This window comes from Plutella xylostella, chromosome 16 (assembly GCF_932276165.1).
Source record: "Plutella xylostella chromosome 16, ilPluXylo3.1, whole genome shotgun sequence".
NCBI lineage: Eukaryota > Metazoa > Arthropoda > Insecta > Lepidoptera > Plutellidae > Plutella > Plutella xylostella.
In genome coordinates, this window is record NC_063996.1 from 5,134,772 (window position 1) to 5,161,984 (window position 27,213).

The following is a 27,213-nucleotide window of genomic DNA, read 5'->3' on the forward strand; positions in this document are numbered from 1 at the left end:
GATAATTTAGTCATTTTCAGCCGCCAGAGTGCGCTTCGGTAGTCGTTACAAAAAAAGTTTGCCGGAATGTGTCGAAAATGATGAATTCGGTTTTGCAATTGATTAGAACTTTAGTTAAGTTTTAAATTGAAGTCCTAAAGATGACTATATAAAATAAGAATATTGTGTTGACCCTTGACCGGGTGAAGAGTGGTTTTGAAGTGTAATAAGTCCTAGGACTTGTGTCATCTGACTGGTGTTCCTTCAAGATGGCTCCTCAACCGGAGTACGATAAGGAACCAAAGGCTCCGGATAAAAGCATCACGAACAACTCTTGTGAAGATTCAAAGATTCCACACAATGCAGTAAACGACCAGCAAACACTCCCGGACAGTAAGGCTGCTAGCTCGGCCGCCAGTGCAGAAACTGAGGTAAGTTGACCTCTTTGCTGCCATTTTTTTTGTCAATTTCCTGTTTTTGAAATGCTTGATTTTGTCGAATGTCTCGTAATTTATACCATTTGGAGTTTGGAGGATTTTCGTTGCTACGCAGAAAGCACATTCACATAAGCTGAATAGTAAAACTATCACTGATAATCTAACTGAAGTGAATCTGCATGGTAAATATCGTAAGATTTCGCACTGCGAGCAAAATGCAAGCTTGTGTGATTACTTGATTAGTTATCTAATTATTGCACAGGTAGTACTGCAGGTACTTTTTGTTGTATATTAACCGTGGAGAAGAACAGAAAAGAGAAAAGATGAACATGTGATTCAATAGTTCAGTGAGTTAATTACCATCTCATGAATTTATTCATATTCATATTATGTTGGAAACCTTTAGATGATACAGTGAGATTCTAGTCTCAACCAAAGAATAAATATTTGCCCTCACCTGTTTAACTAAGCAGCTGATTCTAGACTTCAAGCTCTTACAGAGTAGACAGAGTTGGCCTTTTATATCAACATCACCATTTTACTATAGTCCTTATACCACATCATCACATCTCCACTGCTGGGGCACGGGTCCCATGAAGGAAGGATTTTAGGGCTAGTCCTCCACGCTGGCCTAGTGCAGGTTGGTGGACAATGGGGTTGTGGTTTCACCACATGGTTTATTATTATTAATGAAATAGCCCTTGTTTAAAGCATTTTGGTTTTTGATAGGAATCCACCTACTGCCCCATAACATTGGCTTGGCTGAATTTATTGGTTATAAACATTATGCATAATATCTACTATTATTCTGCTTAGTTATGATTTAAATTAGTCCATCAATGTTTTAATAAATAATAAGTTAGAGGAAAGGATGATTAAATTATGGTTTATATCAGTGGCATCTGTTCTTAGTTTTTAATTATGTTATTGAATATAATCAATAATGTGACATGTTCATATTATATAATTTTTGATATGGTGTCACATTGAGCAGTTCATTCATTCTAGTAAAATATGTGTTTAATTGTTCATATCTATGCTATAACATTCATTATTGTTTTTAATTCTGCTATGTACCTACCTTTATAATTTTTTGTATAACAATGGAAACAGTTTGATTTCTTGTAGGTGTACTTATATCATTTTTTGTATAACAATGGAAATTATTTGAATTCTTGTAGGTGTATGCTTTTTGTCTAATGGTTTTTTAAAAACTTTTCCCAACAGAATTCTGTGATAAAAATAAGCCTATGTGCTAACCCTGGCTATCACATTCTACATACCAAATTTCATAATATTTCATCATCATCATCACAATTCACACCCTTCACATCCCTACTGCTGGGTTCGATTCTCCTTTCAATGAAGGAAGGGTTTAAGGCCTTGTCCATCACACTGTCCGAGTGCCAGTTGGTGGACTGTACCGAATGAACTGTCTGAATTTCATATAAATATATGTATACTTTTCTCCAATTGGATACCCGATAGCAGCCTCTGCCATTGGGGCAGACCCAGGAGAATAACCTGGATGTATTTTGTAGAACTGGAATGAGGAGGCTATTGAATGGGATAGGTGGAATAGGAATACCCAGGGAGAGACCTGTGCCCAGCATCTAGATTAAATAAATAAATAAAAATGTAAAAAAACATACATGCATCCCCATACTTGTAAGTTGTGACTACAACTTTTACATTATATTAAGTAGGTAGGATTGTATTGGGATGTATCACTGCTACTAGTTCTATCAAATCAATATTTGTGTATTTTTTCTATGGGCCTCATGTTGCCTGAAAATAAATGTTTTTTAATGATTTAGGTTCATCATCAGAAAACATAAATCTCAAATCAATATGGCTGTGTGAGTTGCACCTTATTTTGAGCAACTATAAAAACCGAACCATACATGTCTAAGAATCAATTCCTTAGAAAACAGATGTTCATGTACCCAATAAGGTGTACATTTTATCCATACTTGTCCAACTATGAAACATCAAAACTTTGTTACAAAAAAAGCAGGTATTCTAAATATCTGTGTCACAGCCAATCCAACCAGCTATTGTAGTGACCCACAACAATGATGTGATTATCCAGTCTCTAGGGTCCATCTGACGCTTTAAAAAAAGATCGTCGACTTTTGTACTAGTAACTAGCACGCGTAAATACATATGAAAACGTACTCTTTAATAATCTGGTCAACAACATTATTATTTCCAAATAACATATTTTAGACATTAGGGCGACATTCACCAAAGTCTTAAATCTAGATTTAGTGTCAAATCTCGATTTAAGAAACGTCGGTCCATACAAATTTATGGCATAAATCGAGATTTAACACTAAATCTAGATTTAATATGTTGGTGCAAGTGGCCCTTATAAATTAGTGTAATTACCCTCATTTGGCGTCATATAAATACTAACAATTTATTCTTTGTCAGAGAGTGACAAAACGCCTCAATAGCTAAAACGTTCAATTAATTTTTTATGTAATAACAGGGACAAAAGCAAACAAAAAAATATGGGAACGGTCAGCAACAACATTCCTTAAAAACTTCTGAAAAGATACTTAAACAACTTACACTACTTTCAAAATGTATTACTGTATTACTCTACATCACCATAAACCTGTGTACACATGTAATGTACGGTTCCCAGACGCCATGCGAATATGTGGTGTGTGCGGCGGTGGTGCCGCATATAACGGAAGCTTGCGGCGTCCACGAAGCCATTCTGTCACAACCAGCCAACCACAACACACTCACACTCCTAGACCATACCCCTTCCTGCGGTCTACGCGAACTATTTTCGCAATCACCTAAACTTGATACAATCTCTCTCTTTTGTACTAAAGCCACATAATAATAAATAGTATAACTGCTAAAGCATCTTGTAGCTTCGTTCATATTTCATGCCATAGACCTATTTCATACCCATTTCATACAGATGTTATTATTATCATCTGAGCCGCTGATAGGTGGGTGAAATCGCCAAAATTTGTACATTTTTTGTCCATTTCTCTTGGTTGCACTAAAACCTACTAAATGAGAAAAATATAACAACTTCACATAGAAAATTTTGGTAAATCATATTAGTAGAATAAGTAACGCATTAAATTATTTGTATTTTATCATATTTTGTACAGTGGTTATTGAAATTTACATAAATTTAAATCTTAATAAAAATATCATATTTCTTTGTTATGCTCTTTGTAACAGTATTTTTTTGTATAAAATAGTATTAAATCTTAATTATTTTACTGGCAGCACCACGAGCAAAAGTTTTCTTAGAAGTGGCGTTAGTGTCGCGTCTCCGCCATTTTGTTTGTAGTCGTTAACGAAGTTATTATGAACTCGGAAGAAAAAAGACTTTTCAGTGTTCCCCTTTGTAACAACCGACAAATTAAGTTAAAAGAAAGTATTTACAAAGTAATTCCTGCACGTAAAATCATAATTTCAGTCTGTTTACTATGCAGTTAGTAAAATTTTCGGAAAACTAAATCCACGTGTGTTAAAATATTTTTAGCTTATAAACGTAAGAATTTTTGTTCCATTTTGTTACAATTTTCTTTGTAACGTTACAAAAAGGAAAGCTAAGGGCACATTCAGACTGACAAGAATGTGATGACATTTTTTAAACTAATAAATTACAAAAACATATTAGTTGTTCAGAAGTTTAATTTCAATTATCCTAACTAGTGATACCTAATACCAAAATAATTAATAATTCAATTAATAGAAAAAACCTCATAGATATATATATTTTTTAAATTTTTTTTGTTCAAAAATTACGAAAGTAGTTTGTGTTTTAATTATTGAATAGGTACCGGTCAAAATCATAAGCCTCCTTTTCGCTTCGCCGTAGTGCTGATTAAATAAAAATTGTTTTATTTATTCATAGTAGTGTGATCGAGTCCGTATAGTTCCCTTTTGTAACATTTTTGTAACGTATCCCTTTTGTTACGTTTTTGTTACGTACAAAATTTGGCGATTTCACCCAGGTATGAGCTCCTACAAAACTAGAAGAGTTAAGGCTGGTTTTGACAGTGCGAGCTGTTGCCCGGCCAGTAGACAGCTACTCGGTTTGTCTACTTGTATACCTGCAGCTCGATTCACCTTTGTACGACACCTAGTGACCTATCTACTGTCCAGTCCGAGCCGAGTTGCGATGTCGAGTGAAATATGCGAGCTACTGACCAACTAGCATGTACGATCCAAACGGTGCTACTGCAGTGCAGCTACTCTGAATTCTGACTCGCACGCTAGCTCGCACTGTGTAAACCCGCCATTAGGCTACTAACTCCAGTTACTACTGCGTGTAGTGATTCCAAAACATGTAGTGCGATGATGAAAGAGATTCCACTTATGCGTCGGTTGAGTAACACCTCGATGACTTGGCACATAGTTTACGGCGATGCACCGGGACAAATTCCGTAAAAACACAACCTGGCGGCGGTCCAACGGTGCAGGGGTGTAAGTGCCCGATGCCCAACCTGGCTCACCTCCAGTGCTTTGTGCTCCCAAAATCCAACTTTTGATCGTTAAATTCTATTTAGTTAATGAGCCGGCGAATCCGGACCAAGGACTAGACGCTAACGACAAAGGCGTATGCTTAATTATAGTATTATATGACCAAGTTACTATATAATGTAACGTAATGTAGAGTAGGTATACATAATAGGAGCGTTTATAGTAGCAATGGGAAAAGGTGGGGAGACAAGCGGGTCACCCATTTTAGGACGTGTACTTGTATAAAAAATCAATTGAACGGAATTCGCGTGTCACTGTTGAATAACGGTCGAGTGATTTGCAGTTTTTGTTTTGCATTGCACTGATATCAGACAGTCAGGCTGACACGAATTTGAGGTTGAAGAATGTAGAATAATTGAATAGACCCAGTACATACTAGATCTAGATAGATAGCATTCTCATCTCATCGTAAAAACATCACGAGTTTCATTTTAATCAGCCTACGCCATTATTCGCACGTTATTTCGGGCACATAAGTAAAGCGTGGCAGCACTAGCAGCGCAACAGGTCATCTCCTGTCGGCGGGAGAGGCGCAGGTGTGACGTGGATGGACGCGAGGAGACGAGCGGAAATGCGTTCGAATGGGGCCAAGGGCGCGGGATCGATCCTGCGGCCCGCGGGCCCCCGGCCTGCCCTTGACCGCACCTGCGTACCCGGCCAGTGTGTGCCGTCCTCGGCCCATGGATCCGATGTTGCACTGTGTTTGATTTGAAGATCCATTTCAGCACGGTTATACCGAAGAGATGAGATCTATAGTCGAATTAAGCATTTTAAGGTCTTAATTAACATACTTCAATAATTATTAATTATAAATGATTGTATTTGTAAGTAATAGGAGGAATAAATAAATTGGCTAAGGAACTCTGAGATAAGGGGAAAAATGTTATCCGCAAGCTAAAACTAAAAAGTCTACGAAAACATACTATCCATCATGTCTGCCGATAAACTGTTTTAACAGTTTGGCGGAATATTTGTGTATTTTTCGTGTTTATTATACAATACAATACAATATAACTTTATTGAACAAAACACACAACATACATTAAATTACAAAAGGAGTAAGCACAATAGGCGGCCTTATCGCTAAAAGCGATCTCTTCCAGGCAACCTTTGGGTGAATGAGAGACTTATTGAGTAGAAGAGGAAGATGTACACGTATTGCATTTAAATACTAGTGATATTTTTTATGTTTTAATAATAAATACTTAGATACGTATGTATCTACAATATGATAAAAATAAAATTTAAAAAAATCAAAATCAAATCTTCTGTACGGTTCCATTATGGCTGGCTCCGTTAATACGTTAGTAGCTGCAAAATTTTGAATGTTATTTGAACAAACAAAAAAACTTTAGAGCAGCCACCAGAAATAAACATTATTCATCGTTACTGCACATCGTTTAGCTTGTAAAAATATCGTCGAGATTAGTCATGCCTCCGCAACACATTGCAAGCATGGATTGTAGACATGGTGATTATCACTTTTTGGTCTCCGATGTTAAAGGTTAATCAAGTTTATCACTGGTACGAGGGTTGGCATTTCTGGGTGGATGTTAATGTTCACCTTGTGTGATATAACTGTACTTACTTTCAATTTGCAAGGCTCTTTTCGCTTGTTACCGTTTCTTAAAAAAATATTAATGCCTTTTTGGGAACTGAAGTCTAGATTTTAAAAGATTAGCTTGCATGTTTTTATATACTGTGAGAACCAGTGAGTGTATTGTTGGCTACTTTCAGCGGTAAATAATTATAATTATACATAATCTTGAAGCAACGCAACTCGCCAAATGAGTGCTTGGCTACTTAAACGAAACGGAATTACGACAGTTAGCATATTTATAAAAACACTTCATTATTTGGTTTTCATTTGCAAATGTAAATATTATTGGGTTTTCGTAACATTTTGCTGATAATTTGTTGATTATATTGAGAAAAGTGTCAGGTTCATACAACTTACCTATTGGACGTGCTTAGTGAAGGTCGTTTTCAGTGGTTTTGGAATTTGAGTACATAGCGTAGTGGGCTCGTGTTGTGACACTCATTAATCAAACATGTACCTAGTCTACTTCCATCAGCGGCTGATGATGGTGATGACAATCTTCATCAAATAAACTCCATATTACTGCGTTGATTCCAAGGTTTTAATTTAGAATATGCATGCTCAATTCAATTAGCACTTTAATACTAATGAACGATAGTATGCCTAATCAAATAATTCGTACACTGTGACATCATAGAACACTACAGTAATTGATACGGTATTGATAAGTACGCCTAGTCACGACAGTGCATCGATATAAAAATTATTAGTCATATACTTACATAAAATATCATTTATAAGCCGAGCTATTTGTACCTGCTTTATATTAATGGTTTAGAATTTGTGTTAAATTACACAGGTTCTAAGTTTTTGTTTTACGAATTTTCAAAAGTAGTTGTTTAAAAGTGGTTCACAATGACCCTCGGATCGACACTTTCGGCTAACGATATACCCTATACTTTTTAATTATATTTTAAATTATTTTTCATTGGCATTTTATATTTTTCCCGTTTATTAAGTGGGTTAATAGATATGGAACCCGTAGGGCTATAATTAAATAATGACATTGTCGCTTTACGATATTAAATCATTAGCGGACGGCGACGTTCCTTATTATAGTGTTTACCAGCTGTCTCGATGTTACATCACTCACACAGCCGCAAGTGATAATGGCCCGAGATAAACAGATCTAACTAGTAGTCTACGGATTATCAGCCAATCGCGAATCGTTTTTGCCGCCCGAACTTGTGCCTTATTACTTCATAGTAAAAGCCGAGGTAATAGTAAATTTTTACGGTAAAAACAAGGGTTTTGGCGAAAAATCAAAGTGGTAATGCTACGAGACAGTGTGTCTAGGAATTCGCTGGGTAGTTTGGCAATAGTCCACCATGTCCGTACCACCCGAGCCGTGGGGGATTACTCTGGTTTAACGAATGCTACGTTAACAGATTCTCTACGGTGACATAGCGGTGGTCTAGCACAAGTTCGAATGAATCGTAGAAAAATCAGAGTAGGACCCCCCGATGACTGATGCCCGGCGCAACGGCAATGTTTTATCTTTGACTGTCAATTAGCTAGTTTTTTGTAAAACACTATTCTTCTCTAATTTATATTTCAGCGTTTGTCATGGCCCACAGCCGACGCTCGTGTTATCTTAATCGACGAATCAATTGGGAATTGGATCTATAACCATGGTTTCTGTATTAAAATGTATCCGTACATTAGTTACAAGTCTACGTCTGTTTTGCCCAACGCATTAAATGCAGTAAACGACCGTGACAAACTGTCGGCAGTAACTCCATATTCGGCAACGTACGTTTTCATTAAAAGCTACTTACTTTACCTATGTACCTACCTAATTTTACTTTGCCATGTTATGTTCGATTAATTCGCTTACAAGTCAACAGCCTATCTTTTCTGCCCCAATAACATTTTAATGAAGATTCTGTTGAATAACTGTTGAAACTGGAGTATTAATTTTACAATTGGAATGATTCAAGATAATCATAGGTACCTAATCCGGTTCTGTTCTGATTACTCAAATCAAGTGCAGTGTTTCACGGAATCGCACATTTGCCAGCGTGACTATCTTCCCGCAAGGTGAATGCATTCGGCATGCCTTTTTCCTTTCGAGCTCACTGACAGCCTTGGATTGAAACTATTAAACCCGGCGGGCCAGCCGCGTGGAACGGAAAACTGTTATACGCCCAACTGAAATATTTGTCATCTCCCTCTATCCCATATTTATATTTGAAAAATCTGTGCCTCTCGCTCTGACGGATGCAGTTAGCATTAGACGCAAAAAATGCACTAAAACTGCTTAGCAACCGACGATTGAATAGGTGGAGCCGTTATAAAAGAAAGACTCGTGAAAATGAAGCACTCCCAAACAAACGATGTCCCACAGTTTACAGTCACGTTTTTTGGTTCCCACAAGCTGACGTTAAAAACAATACCTAATATTTAACATTATTATTTATGATAGGTACATAAGTACTTATAAAATCAATATTTCATAATAACTCCTTTGTGATTCGTGACTTTTGCCATTTATGAACATCGTCCTTTTCCGTCCCGATCCCCTGGTCTAATCCATGATGTACTAATAATTCTCTATTCAACCACGTACGTCCATATTGTATTATTGGGATGATTCTGAACGAAGGACGTTTAAATCCAACAATCTTAACAGAATTGATTCTCCAATACTTCTAATAATATTTCTTGGAAAATGTAGGCGTAATCCTTGGTCGAAGGTTCGCGTAATTCATTTGCTAAAAGGATTATGTATCTACCATCCCCAGGGGCTGAAGATTAACTTCGTTAAAATGTTTCTTGTAAAGTTGTGGGCGATGTAACGTAATAACGTAACTTGCGTTGGAGGTTCTGAGCAGGTCAGCACAAAGTGGTGCAAACAATGTCTCCAAACTTATCTCTTACGTCAGCTTGTTGGCATAATGTACCTCTTGTAAACTGCCCAATTTATGTGAATAGAGCGAAAATAGCCCGTATACAAGTTGCGGTGGTGCTGTCGGCATTACGAGTTAAGCTGCGACAAAACTTTCAACTTGACCCGTTCAAGTTAATATTAATTGTATTTTGTATGTACCTACATGTTATGTAAACTGAGTTTCAGATAAAAATAGTCTGTTTGAACAGAAGTTTCTTTAGCGTCTTTGTACTGACTATTGGGTATTTTTATTCGTTGGTTCGGTTTTGTTACATTTTACTAATATAAACCTGAAAGTTTTTTAATGTTTTACGAAAAAACAGATGAAACATTTTTGACGAAATTTGCCATGTGTGATGATGATGCTAGCTGGCACCCTGGATTAACGCATAGGCTGTTCATCACGGAATTCCCACGGATTCCCTTTCAATTTTAATTATCTTACATAAAATATATTTACATAGTAACGTAGTGGTCGAATAGGCAATAAGTAGTTATAACTTATTTCCACCTTTGTCATTCATGTCTCCGTAGTATTGATATTCTATTATTGTCGAAGCATATCAATATGCTCATTTTACGAGTTGTTGTTAGCGTACTCCTTACATAACAACATTGTAAGAGTCGTGTAGATTAGATACAGATATAAATATTTATATTGCCAGATTATGAGTTGTAAAACAATACATAATACTGTATACTTTGACCGGTTTTATACAGAAAATATCCTTCCATTATGCTCTGTTCCGCTTTCTTTAACCTTAGAAACAATACAAGTGAACAGCCCCAGTTAGTAAATGGGTCACCGCAAATGTCTTTAAAACAATCACCAAGTTAGTGTGAACCAGAGAAGGAATCATAAAACATTGAATTATGAATTGTGTTGTTTTTTATATAACGCACCGCTAAGTCATCTGTTCTTATAATATGTAGATATGCAGTCTGCAAAAATAATGTAATCTCATGCGGCTCACGCCTATCTCAATTTTTCCTTTCTATATTTACATAATAATATATTTTTGTGTACTCTACAGGGCTCTACACACTCTTTGTCTGGTTGTCGTTTATTCTATCTATGTATTTGTGTTGATACATCAGCTGACCGACACCTATATCACAGGTTCTGCGTAGCTTGAGTTCGGATAGCCGTGTGTGAGATTTCCCCACATATTTATTTATTTGTTTTATTGTGTTGTTGCAGGAGAAGGACAAGCACGTGGAGGCGCTGGACGACGGGCAGCTGCGCGCGCTGCTGGACGAGGCCATCACCTACAAGTGCCCCAAGGACCGCGAGGGCAAGAGCAACTTGTTCAAGGTAATGTGGACCCAGCATGGGGCGCACGACAACACTGAGAGCGCAGAGATACTAACAAAGCGAATGTTACTTAACAGTCTCAACACAGATTAAATTATGTATCTTAAAAAATCATTTATGCACCACCACCGCTCGCAATCTTGGCAAATGTACTGCTTATACGGATTATCCCGTCAAACATATCAATACATTAAAGTACGCAAAAACCTTTCAAATACTATAAAAATATTTTACAACTTCAGTACCTATACACTGCTTATTTCTATTTAATATAAGGACGCTAGACTGCATGGGAGGTTATTTCACGCGGGTTATACATATCGTATTTAGCCACCATACCCTATGAAATAACTTATTTTTATTATTAAATGCCTTCAATTTAAGAAATTTATGGTGCCAAGCTATGTCAAATTCAGGTATAAGTAGGTAATTAAACTAATTAACACTGCCGTGATATTGCGAAACATTAATTCATTCGTAATAATAAACGAATAAAGATCATTTTCATCATCCATTCATGAATTTTATGAATTAGCTAATTAATTTAGCTTTGAAACGTGTTTGAGACAACGTTGTCAATGGTAAAAAGCCGTACCTTTACGTAATAAATCATTGAAGCGAGACGAAGCTCGTGCGTAGCATTTGGTACTTTTTTGCACCGTAAATCTATTGATATCTTGGACAATTTATTGTATCGTGCCGTGTTAACTACCAGTCACTGAGATACTTAACAGGTGATTATAAATGATTCACAATTATGAATATTATTATATATATTTTTTCTTGGGATACGATCTTGCACGGTATTTTTACATACAGTCTACATTTTCACTTCACTCATAGGTATTCTTTTAGCCAATATTTTCAGTCATACCTATTACTATCAGAGCAATTTACAATGACACATGAATACTTTTCACATAGGTAACATACGAAAACGTTTCAATGACTTCACGAGAATCTATATTTCACTGTGTGGGCGTCGGCCGCTGAAATCGGAACGACTACAGGTGATACGCAGACGAAAGATGCGCCACCATCCTTGACGCTAGATCCAGTTTCCACCACGAGGAATGCGTCGTTGACACGCGATCAGCCGCTGTGATCGACAGGCGTGAGAACGAATAAGCTGCTAATTATAGCTGCATGCTTGGTGGCTTAGCATCGCCTTAAATAGATGTCATGTTCAGGGATTCAATATTCTCGTATGTAGGTGCAATGTGTTTGTGCAGGCTTCAGACTAGGCTATCCGTGTGCGAAATATAGACTCGATCTACTTATTTGTCCCCATTCTTCTCGCAGAGAGTGCTCTATTCGAAATTGTATACTTACCTCATATACTGTTTTCCTAAAGTAGTATCAATATATATTTTTATAGGAATAAATTACACATACAATACAGAATTAATTAAAAGACTCTATTATCCTCCAGTCATAGCCATCTTTCACAGGCAACTCTTGTTAAGTCTGCTACTCTTTAAGGTTCGCGCACATTAGGTATGTCGGGCTGCAGCGTTCCGGGCCGCAACGCTAAAATCGCTCCAGTACACTATGTCGGGTCGGGCCGTATTTTCAGAACAAACACGACCCCCGGGCCCCTACATAATGAGCGCGAACCTTTACCCACTTATAAAACGTAGACTAAGATATCCCTGGTTTAGAACCGGTTATAGTTCAGAGATTTCATACAAATCAGTATTCTAGCCGGGTTGAAACCAGAACTATCTGTAGTCCTTAATTAAAACCCCCGCATTAAATATGTTCTCAAAGAAATATTACACGTAGAATAAAAAACGTCTCTCTTGTCCGTTACAGGAGCTGCTCGAAGAAGTAGAACAGGACGAGCAGGCGTGCGAGGCGGCGGCGCGCGTGTGGGGCGCGGGCGGGCGGCGCGGGCGCGGCGCGCGGCGGCGGGCGCTGCCGCACTCCAACTCGCTGCAGGACCTGGTGGCGGCGCTGGCGGCCGAGCCCGTGCGGCGCCGCGTGCAGCCCGCGCCGCCCGTGTCGGCCCGGACGCTGCACGGGGGCAGCCTGCCGTCTGGGGTGGATACTTGTGAGTGTTAGCGCATTCTGTTGTGTTCGTGGCGAGGTATTATATATAGATTTAGTGTTTGTAACAGATCACTGATGTTAAGCAACACATGGCACGGTCAGCCATTGGATGGGTGATAGGGTCTGGACGCTTTCGTGCTTCGAACGGCACGTAAAGCCGTGGGTCCCGGTTGCTGCTTCGGCAGCAGTCGATAAACCTAGTCAGAGGCCTTCGGGCAGCTCAATTGACTGGAAATGCCTTCATCTATCACTCATTTACACTCAAACATCTTCAGCGTTCCTGAGCGAGGAGCCGCGCGCGCCCCGCGGCGTGCAGTACGTGGCCACGGTGCGCTGCGAGAACCCCTCCCCGCTGGCCGAGCGCCGCGTCTCCGCCAGCGACTGCCCCGAGAACGAGCTGACCAACAGGTATGTGACCAATAATAATAATAATACACATAGCCATACTAAAGCCCAGTTTCATCGTACTCGTTTAGATCATAACAAGGGATTCGTTCATCAATTATACGTCATGTTCATATTAAAAGTTTTCCCGTGGGAATTTCGTGATAAAAAGTAGCCTATGTGTTCTAAGGTGTCTGCTAACTCCATACCAAATTTTGTTAGAATCTGTTCAGCCGTTTTGACAAGAAGTAACAAACTTACACACAGACACACATACTCACAAGCTTTCGCCTTTATAATATGAGTAGGATTAGACAGCCATACAAAACAGTCACTACATACAGAAGACCACAAAAAATACACAATTTATGTATCCTTATTTTTATAAATGTATATTTTTTTAGCAGAATGTTTTCAGAAGTTATTTTACTTCACGCGAGAGACTGTTTTCTTCAGAAACTTTACTTTCTCATCATCATCATCATAATTTCATTGGGAAAAATTAAAGGACCTTAGACATGCTTTGCTGCCATCATTATATTTTAATTCTAGCTACCTTAATTTTGATGAATTAACTGGGTTCTTTGACTACCAGCTCCAGCAGAAAACCTAATACCACTTCAGGTTTTCTAATATTGTTTTTGTATGTTTGGCGACATATATCTGCTTATTTATGACGATGTAGTCGAACGTACCCCGCATATGCTTACTAAACTGCACCGCTGTTAAGACTAATCTGAGAATGTTTTCATTTGTCGCGTGTCGCAGCGTTAAACAAACGACGGCCGGCGCACGTTGCCCTCTCCGACTCTACTCACTAACAACAGATGTGCCACTCTCTAAAACCGACTTCACCGTAGCGATCTGTTTACCTTAACAACAATAACCCGCGCTTCCGAACCGCACCGTAGTATTAATCGAAATTAACCGGCGTAGTTTGCTTGCTAAAGTTTGCCTCTAAACCCGCGAATCGACGGCCCACCGCTGGTCTAACGCTCTCTATTGTCGGCAGACGGAGTAAACTGTCGGCTTTCCCGATGACGTATACGGCGCGCGCCACGCTCGAGATCGGCAGCGGCAGCGTGGGCTCGGGCCGCGCGGTCACCACCACCACCGCGAGCAACCAGGTGAGCACCCCCCGCCCCCCTCGCAGCCGCCCGCCCCGCGCGCCCCCGGCCGCCCACAAGGTCAGTGGTGGTGAGACCAAACCGCGCGGCCCAGAAGATCGCAAGGACAAAAACAAGAGCGAAAAAAGTGCTAGTAAGAAAGCGGATAACGATGAACACAAGATTACGGTTCTTAAACGCGGAACAGAACTCAAAACGGTTATGGAGACACAGAATGTAGTTACAGCCAAAAACGTAGAAGCAATTGCGGATACTTCAGAAAACGATAGGAATTCCAAGTCAAACTCGAACGAAAACCCCAAAGAAAGTGGCAAGAAAAGCAAAAATAGGAATAGAAAACATAGATCGCGTTCAAACAATGCTTCTGAAAATAAAGACTCTGCCAATGCTGTTAAATCAGACGCCCAAGAAAAATTTAGTGAATCATCAAACGCAAAGAAAAAACATAAGAAATCTAAACGAAATAAATCTACTCCGCGAGTTCCTTCAGCACCTGAACAACAATATGATCTGAAGTGGTATCAAGCGGAGATGGAGGCCTCCAATGCTTATTGTGATGCTCAAAGTGAACAGTTGTACCATCCAGAAATACTTAATGCAAACAGACCACCTACTTGTGGACCTCCAGAAAAAATATTTAAAACTAACACTCGATCTCCTAAACATAAACTGTACCCACAAATGACATTGAATAGTCCGGAAAGAACTCGCCCTATTATTTATTTTGAAAATAGTAAACTGGGCTGCAGTTTAAGAAATAGAGCTTCTGTTTTAGATACAAATTCTAATAGCAACAATCACTCAAGAAGTAAAGATTTTAAATACAATTATACCAAGTCCGTCGACGAAAGTACACCGCTTCTCTCAAGTGGCAGTGAAAGTGATATATTAAAACGAATTAATAACAAAAATATTGTTCCGAGTAGCTTAGTGAGTGTTAACCCTACAAATGTTAGGCCGATGACGATCGGTAGCCCTGTGCGTATCTTAAGTGGCGATAATGAAGACAAAGCAAATGATAGTGATAAAATTGCAAAAGATAACAATAACGTCCCTAATTTCACTGCCGGTGCAGGCGATAGCAAGAGCCAGATAACAGCCGGCCCAACTCCCAGTGATAAAGAAGAGCCGCGTCATGACATATTGCATGTCAGCAAAAGTCCAGAAATGTTTAATGTAGCTGTGCAAAATGCAGAAGTAAAAATAGAAATCCATGAAAATCTGGATAGCTCAATGGGAGGAAGCCTCAACGAATCCACCAATAGTGAATCTCAACAAATATATACGCTGGTTGAAAACAACGGAACTGTCCAATACATTCAGCCGCAAGGAGTGTTCCAAATGTCAGATGAGAATTCGCAACCAATCAGCGGGATATACTGCATCGAGCTGAATGACATCGCACCCAATCAGAGCGCAGCAGGCGGGGACTCCAAGAACCTGGCCTACTTCGCTGACCAAGTGCAACTGTTTGAAGTCATGAAAAATGCCAACGAGACGAACGTAGATAACAAGATTGAAAGTATTTGTGATAAGGAACAATCTGGCTGTGAAGAGACAACCTGTGATAACAAACCAACGTCATCTAATGACGACCAAACACATTCCGCAGCGTCACAAGTTGTGAACGTTGAAACTATTGGTAAAGAAATTAGTAAAGTAGGAGAAGCAGTAGATAGTGTGAGTGACCCGAGCAGGGCTGTGGCCGACCTCAGCAGTGTGCAGCAATCCTCGCTACGAGAGTTCTTTAATAACGTGTACTACTTCCTAACACTCCCCGAGGGCCTACTAACTCCTAACGTCACTAGCATTAAAGAGAGTGCGTCCCAAAAAATACTCGAACTCTCGAACCGTGCCAATGAGAAGAAGGCTGAGCAAACCGAATTAGAGAATAAAGATAAACAAGAGGAAGCCACAGCGAATAAAAGTAAAAAGTCTAAGAAAAATAAGAAGGCACGTCTAAAAGATGCCTCAGAAAAAAGCCCAGAGGGGGGCGCCACTAATAACCAGGTAGGCCTTCGCTCCCGCTGTAGTAGAACGACATTTTATACTGCACCCATGTTACAAATTTTATATTCTCTGTTGTATTTTTTATACTAACAAATTGATTGTTTTTATAAATAGTATGTAAGCCATGAATTACATACAAAATTATTTAAATGTTAACATCAATTGCAGAACTTTAATTACTATAATTTATAGACATCTTAATTGGCAATAAATTAAAACTCACCCGTAAAATATCGTCCTACTACAAACAACATCAATTCTCTAGCTTCATACACTGTGTTGATGTGGCTGTGTCTCCGCAGGTGGATTCTGGTATTCCATTTAGTTGCATCACGTCTCCCGAGGTGGTGTCCAGTTGCAGTACGACGTCGTCCGCACCCCAGTCCGCAGTCGCCGTCGACGCCAAGGTGAAACATCTTTTCGATACTAGAATCTGGACAGTTTTGTGTGTGGGTTTTGTCCAGCTTACTTCATTATAATAGATGAAAGAGAGATGCTACCTAATTCATTGGTGTGAATATTTTTCTAAATTGCTTTACTTAAGCGTTTATTTTAATTTCAAAGATTGATTTCATTTAATATCTGGAAAGAATTGACTAAAGCAACCTTAGTTAATTCGGATTCTATTTAGTTTTAGATGCAGCGCGATTTTTATCTTACTTCCTATAGCGTTTGGTGATGGTAATTGGTCGATTGTAAGACTCATCGATTATTTTCCATTCGCTTCGGGCAGCAGGAGTAACTCGGCTGATGCTTGGCGATGTATAGAACTAACCTGTGAATAATATAGTATTTGATTGTGATTCTCTCAGCCGCGCGCAGTGAGCACGAGCAGCTTCAACGGCCTCCCGCTGTCGCGCCCCGGCCACTACGGCGCCACCGGCACCACCAGCACCGACGAGTTCAAGGTAACATTCACTACCAACACTCACTGCACAGTGCACATACACCGCCTCCTCGTTACATGAAGTAATGAATGTCTTCTGCTTCCAGAAGTCTCTGGACGAGAACGGCAACTCGGTGCAGGGCTTCACGTCGCCGCTGTCCGGCTCCGCGCACAAGAAGCCGCGCCGCAAGAAGTCCTCCAAGAACGAGGTGGTGATCAAGTCGCACCAGATCGACGGCTACAAGGGCGACAAGGACCTCAACGAGGTGCTGCGCTTCATCGAGGCCCCGGCGGAGCGGCGCGGCAAGCTGCCCGCGCGCGCCAAGCACGACGACGACAAGAAGAAGCGGCGCAAGGACAAGCCGGCACGCGCCGCCAGCCTCGAGGAGCTGAGCCGCTGCGAGCCGCACGCGCTGCGCCACCGCCGCGCGCCGCCGCCGCCCGCCGCGCCGCGCCGCTCCTGGGGCGACGACGCCGCCTACTACCCGCCGCCCTCGTCGCCCCCGTCGCCCCCGCCCGCGCCCGCCAAGAAGAAGCCCTCCCGCAAGCCCGACGCCGCGCCCGACCCGCCCGCCGACACCACGCTCGAGCTGCTCGACTTCCAGACCGTCACCAAGAAGAAGAAGCCGCGCAAGCGCTTCGACGACGGCGGCGGCGAGGGCGGCGGCGCGCGCGCCCCCCCCGCCTCCCCGCCGCGCCGCAAGTCCGCCCCCCCCTCCGACAAGAGCAACGACTCCAACGACGACATGGACTCGGTGCACTCGCTGCCGGCCGACCCGCGCCGCCCCGCGTCCTACGCCGACATCGCGCGCCAGCGGCACAACATCCCCGACCTCATCGAGTCGTGCAACTTCTACGGCGAGGAGTGCGCGCCGGCGCCGGCGTACGACGCTCACAGCTACCCGGCGCTGCCGCGCGCGCCCGGCAAGCAGCCCGACGTGGTGGCGGCGCGCCCGGCCGTGGAGCTGCGCCACCCGCCCGCCGCCGACCTGCAGGGCGTCACCTTCGGCTTCGACGTGAACGAGACGCTGCTGCGCGGCGGGCGGCGCCGCTGCGACCTGCTGCTGCACCTGCCGCCGCGCTACCGCCCGCCGCCGCCGCCGCCGCCCGCGCTGCAGCACACAACCGCCGCGCTCGCGGACTACGTCGGATGTGGTCAGTATCAGATATATTATTTTTTACTAAGCCGCGTATCGACTGCTTACGGCAAACCATCGAACATTGTCAAGGCAGGCTTACGGTTTGTCGCAGTCGAAAATGGCTCGCACGGCAGCCGCACGCTGTCGATAAGCGTGTTTAGAAATTATGTTGCCCCCTGTATTTGGCCGAGGGCGGCAGGAATATCCCTTAGGTCTTAATATAGCGTTAACTCTATCTAGCACTATATTAACCTTACATTTACTTGCACTATGAAGTTATTTAATGTAATGATGTTTCTATTTCAGCCTGGGAAGACATAATGAAGCTGGGCAGTACCAAAGTGCGGTACTACGCCGAGTAGAGTCAGTGTTAGTGAAACTGAACACGCAGTAAGTTATAAAAGAACACCTAGGACTCACTTGTTGAAATAATAAGTCGTTGTTGATGATGTGAATATGTTGAGTGAAGCGGCCGCCACCGGCGTCGCTCCTTGTAAACGTAAATTTAACACGTAGATAGATAAATTGCTCTCGAAGATGCTGAAAGTGTCGAAGTGCGGGACTGTGCGTGTGAGAAGGTGGTGATTTCTGCTTATTTCCTCGTTTGGTGTAAATGGAGTACTGAGCCAGCATCTTCCTGTGATGAGATGGACTAGAGGCGGCGTGACGTCACCGCCGCCGACAGTGGATACGCGACGCGCCGAGTGTTCGCTATCGTTTGAAATATTATTGTTTTCACTGTGTAAATAAGAGAGATTAATGAGAGCTATTTTGCGCATTTAATTATTACAATTGCACATAAAAATATATAAAAATCTTAAAAATAATGATTGCTATAATGATATAAATAATATGATGTTGTGTTTGGTGTGTGGCGAGCGCCGGCGGAGTGCATCTGCTATAAACCAAATAGCGACCCCCCGCGCCCCGCGCCGCCGCCGGGCGGTCGCGATAACGTTATCATTTTCGTTTGGGTTTACGAGGCGAATATAATTTTGTTTCTGTTGATATTTGTTATGCTTGAGTTTTGTTATGTAATCACAAAAAATAATACTTTCTCTAACAAGCCGCTTTAAAATAAACTCATGTGAATTTGTTATGTATTTTTAAGTTTTATATTTTAAAATGTAAATAAAAAAAGAAGATCTTATAAGCTGTAATTGGCCATAAATGATGATAGGAGCGATACGTGAAATAAACAATAAGGCACTTGTACCCTTGTGTGAGCTGACGAGTTGACCAAAATACAATAATGTATTGTACATAATTACATGATGTATATATGCAATTGAGCGCATAAGCAGCATTTATGTAATAAACCAATTTCCATGAGAGGCGATGCGCCCGACGGACCACATTCGCTCAGCACCGAGTGTTGGCCGTGAAGCTAGTCGAGTCAGATACCCATCAAGATGCTTTCCGATTCTCGCCTCTATTGTGAAGCAATCACTTGCGACTTGCTTCTTATGTATCCAAGCATATCCCTATATAATGGCCATGTGCCTAGCGCCTTCGGACCGGAAAGCATCTCAAGTCAAATATTTTATTGATGTATTTCAAATGTAAAATGTTCCATTTTGTTCCTATAAGTGTTAGAATATACGTCGTGTATACCTTACCTGCTATGGTCGTGAGTGCATTAGTCGTGCAGAAAGAAGGCAAGAGTTGTGCCCAACGGCAATTATTTTGGCGTCTAACGGTATGACGATAGAATAGTTTTGCTCTTAGACACCCCTATATGCTAGGGCATTCATAAAGATATGTATTTCAATTTGTAGGTAATTTAAAGACATTGGCATATATTTACTGGATATAGTGTAGCTGTTAAGAGTACAGGTGTAAGTTATTGTCTATTCGTATAATTGGTTATGTGAAACTATTCTATTGGCTCACCTTCAGACAAATGTCCAAAAGTCCCTCAAAGAAGTCCATGGGATCACCATCTAGTTCTTGTGGCTTGCACGTCGCCTTGCTACTATAATTAAGACTTGATCATCAGTAACATTGATAAGTATACACTCACGGTGGCATTTGTAGACTAACATGGTGCGCTCTTGTGAATTTTGTCAATTTATTGAGATACGACCCGACTATTACAATATCGTGCATTTAGTTCAAGCGAAATTTGAATGTGAATGTTTCAACAAGTAAAGTTGACAGAGATTTGTCGGTTCACCATAAAAAGTTTGGGGTTTATCATTTCACTTTGAGGCGATTTGATATAAATCTATCGACTTGCTGGGTATACCCTTGAGCAGACTTTCTACGTCAATGTTTCTGCCAGTGTGTACTTGTCCATATTATTGATGTGAACATCTCTTCACATACCTATTATGCAAAAAATGCATATTATCTACATACAATTATAATATTTGTTCTTTTACAAAAAATGAGTATTTAATTATGTCTGCATAAATTACGCTTTCACCTATTTTATATAAGATAAAAAAAACTACCGTAGTTGTATTGTAAATACAGTTCGATTTGGTGTGCATTTTATCAAGGAAAAAGATATTTTCCAAAATATAAAATTATGTTTGTCTGTCTGTACACTGAAAGGTCATATCAATCAAAGGTATTGAAATATTGTTTACTGTTTCTTTCCCTTGTAAAATATGTACATAGATATAATATGCAGAAATTTATTGGACTTTTTTAACGCTCTTATTCATATTAGACAAAGTAGATGAAAGATCTCTGGGTGTTGTATGTTCTGACGTCGCAGTCGCGGGCCAGTGAACGACTGTAGTCGGGCCACACTGGCTCTGAGCGAGCTATTTCTTTCATGATATATTGTCTTGCGATTTATTTACCTGCTACGTTGTTATAAGTATGTAATGTGGCCGACAAGTGGAGTAAGTCCGTGAGACACCGCGGCCGTCGTGTACCCCGCTGCTTCACTTTGGACTACTATAGCTTGGCTTTCTTAAAGTTACCGAAAATTATTTATACTGCGTTTGAATGGCGCGTCACACTAGGTATCAGCTAATGCTAGCATAAGCGTATCACATAACCAGCTTGATTGTAACCGAAATGGCCTTGCAAGCGTGCTACGTACTTTAATCATCGATTTGGATGAAAAAATCCACTCGGAATATCGGCCTAGTGTCAACGCGCCATTGGGCTCCACGAACACCACTCGAGATCTAAATTATATTATTGTATATTTAAACGATTGTAAGTAAAGGTAATTTTGAGTCCAACAAATAAATATTTTGTTTAGGAATTGGGAGTGATATCAATTTGCTTAGAAAGCTGACAAAGTAAATGTATAAATTAATGCTGAAACAACTTATCAAGCAGTCTTATTTTCTGAACATCCATTACGCGATATATTTTAGCTGTACTTCATATATTTTGCTACCAATTTCGATTAAGCAAACAAATTTTTGATAAGCGTTTTAGAAAGAGTGGATAGCATAAAAATCAGGAAATAGCCATGACGCTAGATAGTGTAGGCGTTAAATTGAATATGAATTTATTCGAGGTCACAGCTCAACTCAATTCTTCAGAAAATAAGACCGTTACTATCCTATAAAATATATATGTTTATGTGAAATTATCTGCTTTACATCTAACTTTCTTTTTAGATGTTTACTCTGTAATATAAGGTTTTATTGACCAAACTGTATGTGTGTTGAATTTTTTGTCATATAACAATAATATTTATTTTAACATAATTCGAATAGGTTGGACACCTTAGCCTCTGGAGGCTTTCATTTGATTTTTCAGTTGAATATGTCTGTTAATTTATTCCTAATATTTTTATTCAATCCTCATTGTATTCAGAGTAAAAATCTAAACCCTTTATTGTCGAATGGTTTGTTTTATATAAAAAAGCAATATAACCAACTGCAATTTACAGTTATATACTTTTTCACTGTTTCCGTTTTCTTAATAAAATGTTAAAAATTATATTTATGTGTCTCAGTTCATCTCTTACGTTAGTTAAATGAAAAAAAATAAGTTTGATGTAATATTTTATTTTTAAAGTAACATGATACAGATGTTATGGCTTTGTATTCAATATTCTATTATAATAAAAATATTAACAGATATCTTACATCCACCTGAAAATGTACAATTTGTTATAGATCTTACTAAATATCTCTAGACCGTTCAAGCCGATATCAAAAGCACCCAATTGTCCAGACGGATCTATCTCAGGTTGTGTGGGATTTTAATATCAACTTTATTGTTGGTATTGATAATGCACCTATAATACATACAGACTTACATTGCGAGAGCCAGGGGCGCCTTACTCCATACATTGTACGAGGGATTGTCAAGATTAACCATAAAACAACGCATGCTCGGCCTGCAACTATACAGAGAAGCACAACATTTTGGACGCAATACCTACTGTGCGTTCAGAGTTATTTGACTTCTGAGATATCCAAAAATTTGTCTTTTTGGATGACCATATTGATGATAACAATAGAAGAGTTAAATAACTCTGAACGATTAAGTTGTCCTTAGTTTATGGTAAAGTCTGTCAAACGAAAGTTTCAAACAGTTAAATTTGTTTTACAACAAAATAGGTGCGTTTACTCTATAAATTGTGATTATAAAAACGCGTTACTGAATTCAACATTATTTTATCGTATATCTTTAGATATTTTTTTTTACAATGAAGCTAGAAATATAAAGCTATTCATTTCTTTTAGCAGTCGAGTGTTATTTTACCTTTTCACTTTCGTTGTTAATTTGAATTTTATACAAAATTATTAAAATCACTAGGTGCAACAAACAAAATACTCATTTAGGCCATCGCAAAACACAATGAATAGAATATAAAAGTATGTACATTTTGTCAATAAAATTAAAAATATAAATAAGGGTACATACAGATATTATTACAAAATGGAATGAACGTCAAACGAGATGCTCTTACTAGTAAACCGAGGTCATAGTGGCCTGCGATAATGATGAGTAGATTGTTAAAAATTGCTATAGAGACTCCAATAGCTTAGTTGTTTATTGTAATTACACTATGTAAATTAACTATTAATATTACACAAACACAAGGCACCATATTATTCACAAAACAGGATATTACATAAGGTAGGTCGTATCATTTAGAAATGTTATGTTAGTTGTTATACTTGGAAGCGCTAAGGCATTTAAGAAATACCAAATATTTCTACATATTGCTCTTTGCTGGTAAATCAGTTGGCTATTTTGTCAATGCAACTTCACGAGATTCAAATTAAGTATCAAACAGGAGAATCGGAGCTAAAATATTAGGAAGCGGTTTTTATTACTTGCAATCAATAGTATAGGTGCCAGATATATCTCAAGAGGTAAACTAGCCAGTACAAAAGAACGGCAAAATGAATCTCTGGGGAAAATATAATCATAGAAGCACAAACTTGCTAAATTTGGAAAGATCTCAAAGCAGCCGAAAATGCCATCGAACATTAATCGTTAATATCCAGCCGGCCCATAACAACACACAAAAACTCTAAGCGACAACAAGATACCGTAATTACAATTTAAAAAAATGTACACAACGAAACCGAACGTCCAGAGGAACAACCGAAGAAAGGGGAGAGATAAAATTCAAATATTCAACACTGTAGCTTAACTTAGAAGATGTCGGGGCAGTCGGCCCAGTCCTGGCGCTCCTTGGCCTCCCAGTAGCGGTGGTTGTAGAGATGGCGGAGGTGAGGGGCTCCGGCCTCGCTCTCGCGCGTGAACCACAGCGGCGCGGGGCCGGGGGGCGGGCGGGCGCCTGCCGCCGCCGCCGCCTCGGCCTCCGCCTCCGCTTCTCGCCGCTTGGTCCTCTGCTTCTCCTCGAGGCGCAGCTTCTCGTTGTTGGCGTCGTCCCAGAGCCCCTCCTCCATGAGGCGCTGGTCGGGCCGCAGCCGCGAGTCCGTCGGCGCCACGCCCGGCTCCGGCTCGTTCAGCTGCGCCGCCAGGATCGTGAAGTTGTACCATCTGGGAAACGAGAAAGAAGTTTGTTAAGAGATTTTTTTAACAAATATTTACACTACACCCTATTTTTGTCTCTTGTAGTCCATCCATCCAAATGTTGTCTGGAGATTGCTATAAGCGGTAAGACCGCCTTTAGTACCCTAAATAAGTTGCTATAAAAATTGATAATTCTTTCTTGGTGTACAAATAAAGAGTACTCTATCTATCTATATTTTCATATTGTATTCATTTTGTTCATACCTATTTTTATTTTTTTTATTAACACTTTATTGTATAATGATAGACACAGTTACAAAAATGGACTTAAAAGTAGTAAGTATATACAGAGGCGGGCTTTCTTCCAACCAACCTTTGTTTGGTGGAAAACTAAAGTTTTTAAACTCCTCTAATACAATAAAAAGTTATCAAACAGGAAAACGTAGCTAAACCCTATCGACGGCATTATCCGGTAGTAGTTGCACTTAGTTGGAAGGAAACTCAAGACACTCAATGAAACAATATTCACCTCAAACGCCATTTACACCCTCTCTACTGACCTGTCGGCGTTATCGGGCGCCGGCACGCGCTCCCAGGCCACGGTGAACTTGCCGGTCTTGCACACGGTGTTGTCGCCGTTGGTGCTGGTCACCGGCGCCACCTCCACGCGCTCGTCCCAGTGCCCCTGCAGCACGTAGCGCGGCTGGAAGGAAGTTACAATAATGTAAATAATATGTGGGGCATCTCACACACGGCCTTCCGACCCCAAACTAGCCTGTAATACGGGTATCGGACAGCTTATATATCTACATAGATATAAATATATTATAATACATAATATATACCTACATCCAAGTCCCGAGTGCAAATATCTGTCTTTAAACAAATATCTGCCCCGGCCAAGAATCAAAACCATAGCAGTCAGGGCCACTAACTACTACACCACTCGGTCGTCGGTGTGTTGGCGCCAACTCTTTTTAACATATATACCAACGACCAGCCCCGCGATGCAGGAACAGCTCGATTCCTCTACGCTGACGACCTTGCACTGGCATCGCAGGCAGCTACGTTCGAAGAAGTGGAAGGCACGTAGACTGCAGCTTTGCGGAAGCTGGGTGACTACTACAGTCAAAACGCTTTGAGGCCATACCCATCAAAAACTCAGTCATGTGCTTTCCACCTACGCAACCACCAGGCAAATCGAGAGCTGGACATAACATGGGAAGGGGTAAAAATCCAGCACTGCTCGTCACCAAAATACCTCGGAGTGACCCTGGATAGATCCCTCACGTACAAAACTCACTGCCAAATCACCAAGAAGAAAGTCAGCTCCCGAAACAACCTTCTGCGACGGCTTACGTCTAAAAGCTGGGGCGCCTCTCCGCAAGTTCTACGAACAAGTAGCTTAGCACTCTGCTTCTCAGCTGCCGAATATGCCTGCCCCATATGGGCAAGGTCCGCGCATGCTAGAGAAGTAGATGTTGCTCTTAACGACACAGTTCGTATAGTTACGGGATGCCTCAAACCGACACCGCTCCACAAACTCTACTCTCTGGCTGGGATAGCACCCCCTAGCATACGGCGTAAAGTGGCATGTTCTGTTGAGAAAGCCAAACAAGAATGCGACTCCAGACATCCACTTTACTCACATACTGCCGCACCTTCCCTCCTTAAGAGCCGCAAAGCGTTTCTTAATAGTGAGGTGTCCTTAACGGATGAAAACCCACAAAACGCAAGGCTAAGGCTCTGGGAGGAAAAGCAGCCCCAGGATCCTTTCCTACCTCTTGAGGAAAAACTTGCTCCCGGTAACAGTCTTCCCTGGCACATCTGGAAGACTCTAAATCGGTTGCGAGCAGAGGTAGGCTGCTGCAAGGACAATCTCTGTAAGTGGGGCTATACCGTTGGTACCAACCTATGCGACTGTGGTACCGCCCCCCAGACTATGGATCATTTACTCTCCTGTCCCCTGTGCCCTTCCACCTGCACACGGGAAGACTTACTCCAGGCCAACCAAAATGCTATCAAAGTTGCTTCTTTTTGGTCTGGACAAATATAAAAAATCGCATTTCACTGACACGAAAGAAGAAGACTCGGTCGTCTATAATAATATGTGTTAATTGTTTCTTAAAATCTTCCAATGATAGAGATGGGTGTAAGTAGGTATTGTATTCAGACAGCCAGATAAATAATGCTCGAATGCATAAATAGTGCAATACAGTTGACGAGAGAAATATCAGTTCGCCGTTTCAATTACTTTTTTCTGCGTTTAAGAGCGGTGGGATGCCCATATTTCGTGGAATATTCGAAAAATTATTACTTACTTATATTAAAATGTCATCAACTAGCTCTAGCTCCATAAAAACCACAAATCCAACTCACCACACCCTGCGGATCCTTAATAACCCCCGTGACCTTCCTCTGCGACTCCTTGCTGAAGTAGCCATACGGGAGGTACTTGAGGTGCGCCACGTAGCCGGCCGCGGCGCCGCCCTCGCCCACTATGTCCATGTCGCCGTGGTTGTCCACCCACAGCTTGCCGACGATTATGTTGTGGACTGTTGTTGTTACCTAGTGAGATGGGTGGTTAGTTAGGATTGATAGATGGAGGGGTAGAAAAACGCGGCTGGATATATCCAGAAAGGGCGATATTTTTTTATGGGGCAGATAAGAGTGAGATTGATAAAAATAGCAAAAGTTTTTCTTCTACGTGCTTCTACTTTTACTTTTAGGCTTGCGTCAAAGGCAAAACTTTTTCGTATGTACGCATATAGGTACTGTAAGCGTAACAGGGCAAGTTAATGATTCGGATGATGATGATATAATCACAGCTTGAAATTTAGGCTGCGTCTCCAGAAGGCAAACTATTCACCGACTGAGTTTGCGGCGTATCTGTTTAGTGTGTGCAGAGTGTTTACAGTTTTCTAGTTTTGCGCTAACTGTACGCTAACTCGCGCCAA

At 40.8% G+C, this 27,213-nt stretch overlaps 2 protein-coding genes across 5 annotated transcripts in view; one reads left to right on the forward strand and one right to left on the reverse strand.

The window, feature by feature from the left end:
- Positions 1-23,838, forward strand: LOC105386908. The gene is made up of 9 exons (XM_038118276.2): positions 1-410; positions 10,632-10,745; positions 12,561-12,798; positions 13,073-13,205; positions 14,194-14,308; positions 16,621-16,725; positions 17,131-17,226; positions 17,312-18,359; positions 18,650-23,838. The coding sequence occupies exons 1-9, from the start codon at positions 249-251 to the stop codon at positions 18,703-18,705; spliced, it is 2,067 nt and encodes a 688-aa protein (XP_037974204.2). The 5' UTR covers positions 1-248; the 3' UTR covers positions 18,706-23,838.
- The window catches only part of LOC105386910 (oxysterol-binding protein 1), a 17,864-nt gene continuing 12,961 nt past the window's right edge, over positions 22,311-27,213 (reverse strand). For all 4 annotated transcript variants that reach the window (XM_048626192.1, XM_038118274.2, XM_038118275.2 and 1 more), the window contains exons 13-15: positions 26,636-26,824; positions 24,817-24,959; positions 22,311-24,283 (exon numbers count right to left, since the gene is read on the reverse strand). In XM_048626192.1, the coding sequence (XP_048482149.1) occupies positions 23,932-24,283; positions 24,817-24,959; positions 26,636-26,824 (684 nt within the window). In that variant the 3' untranslated portion in view covers positions 22,311-23,931. The remainder of the gene's footprint in view (positions 24,284-24,816; positions 24,960-26,635; positions 26,825-27,213) is intronic.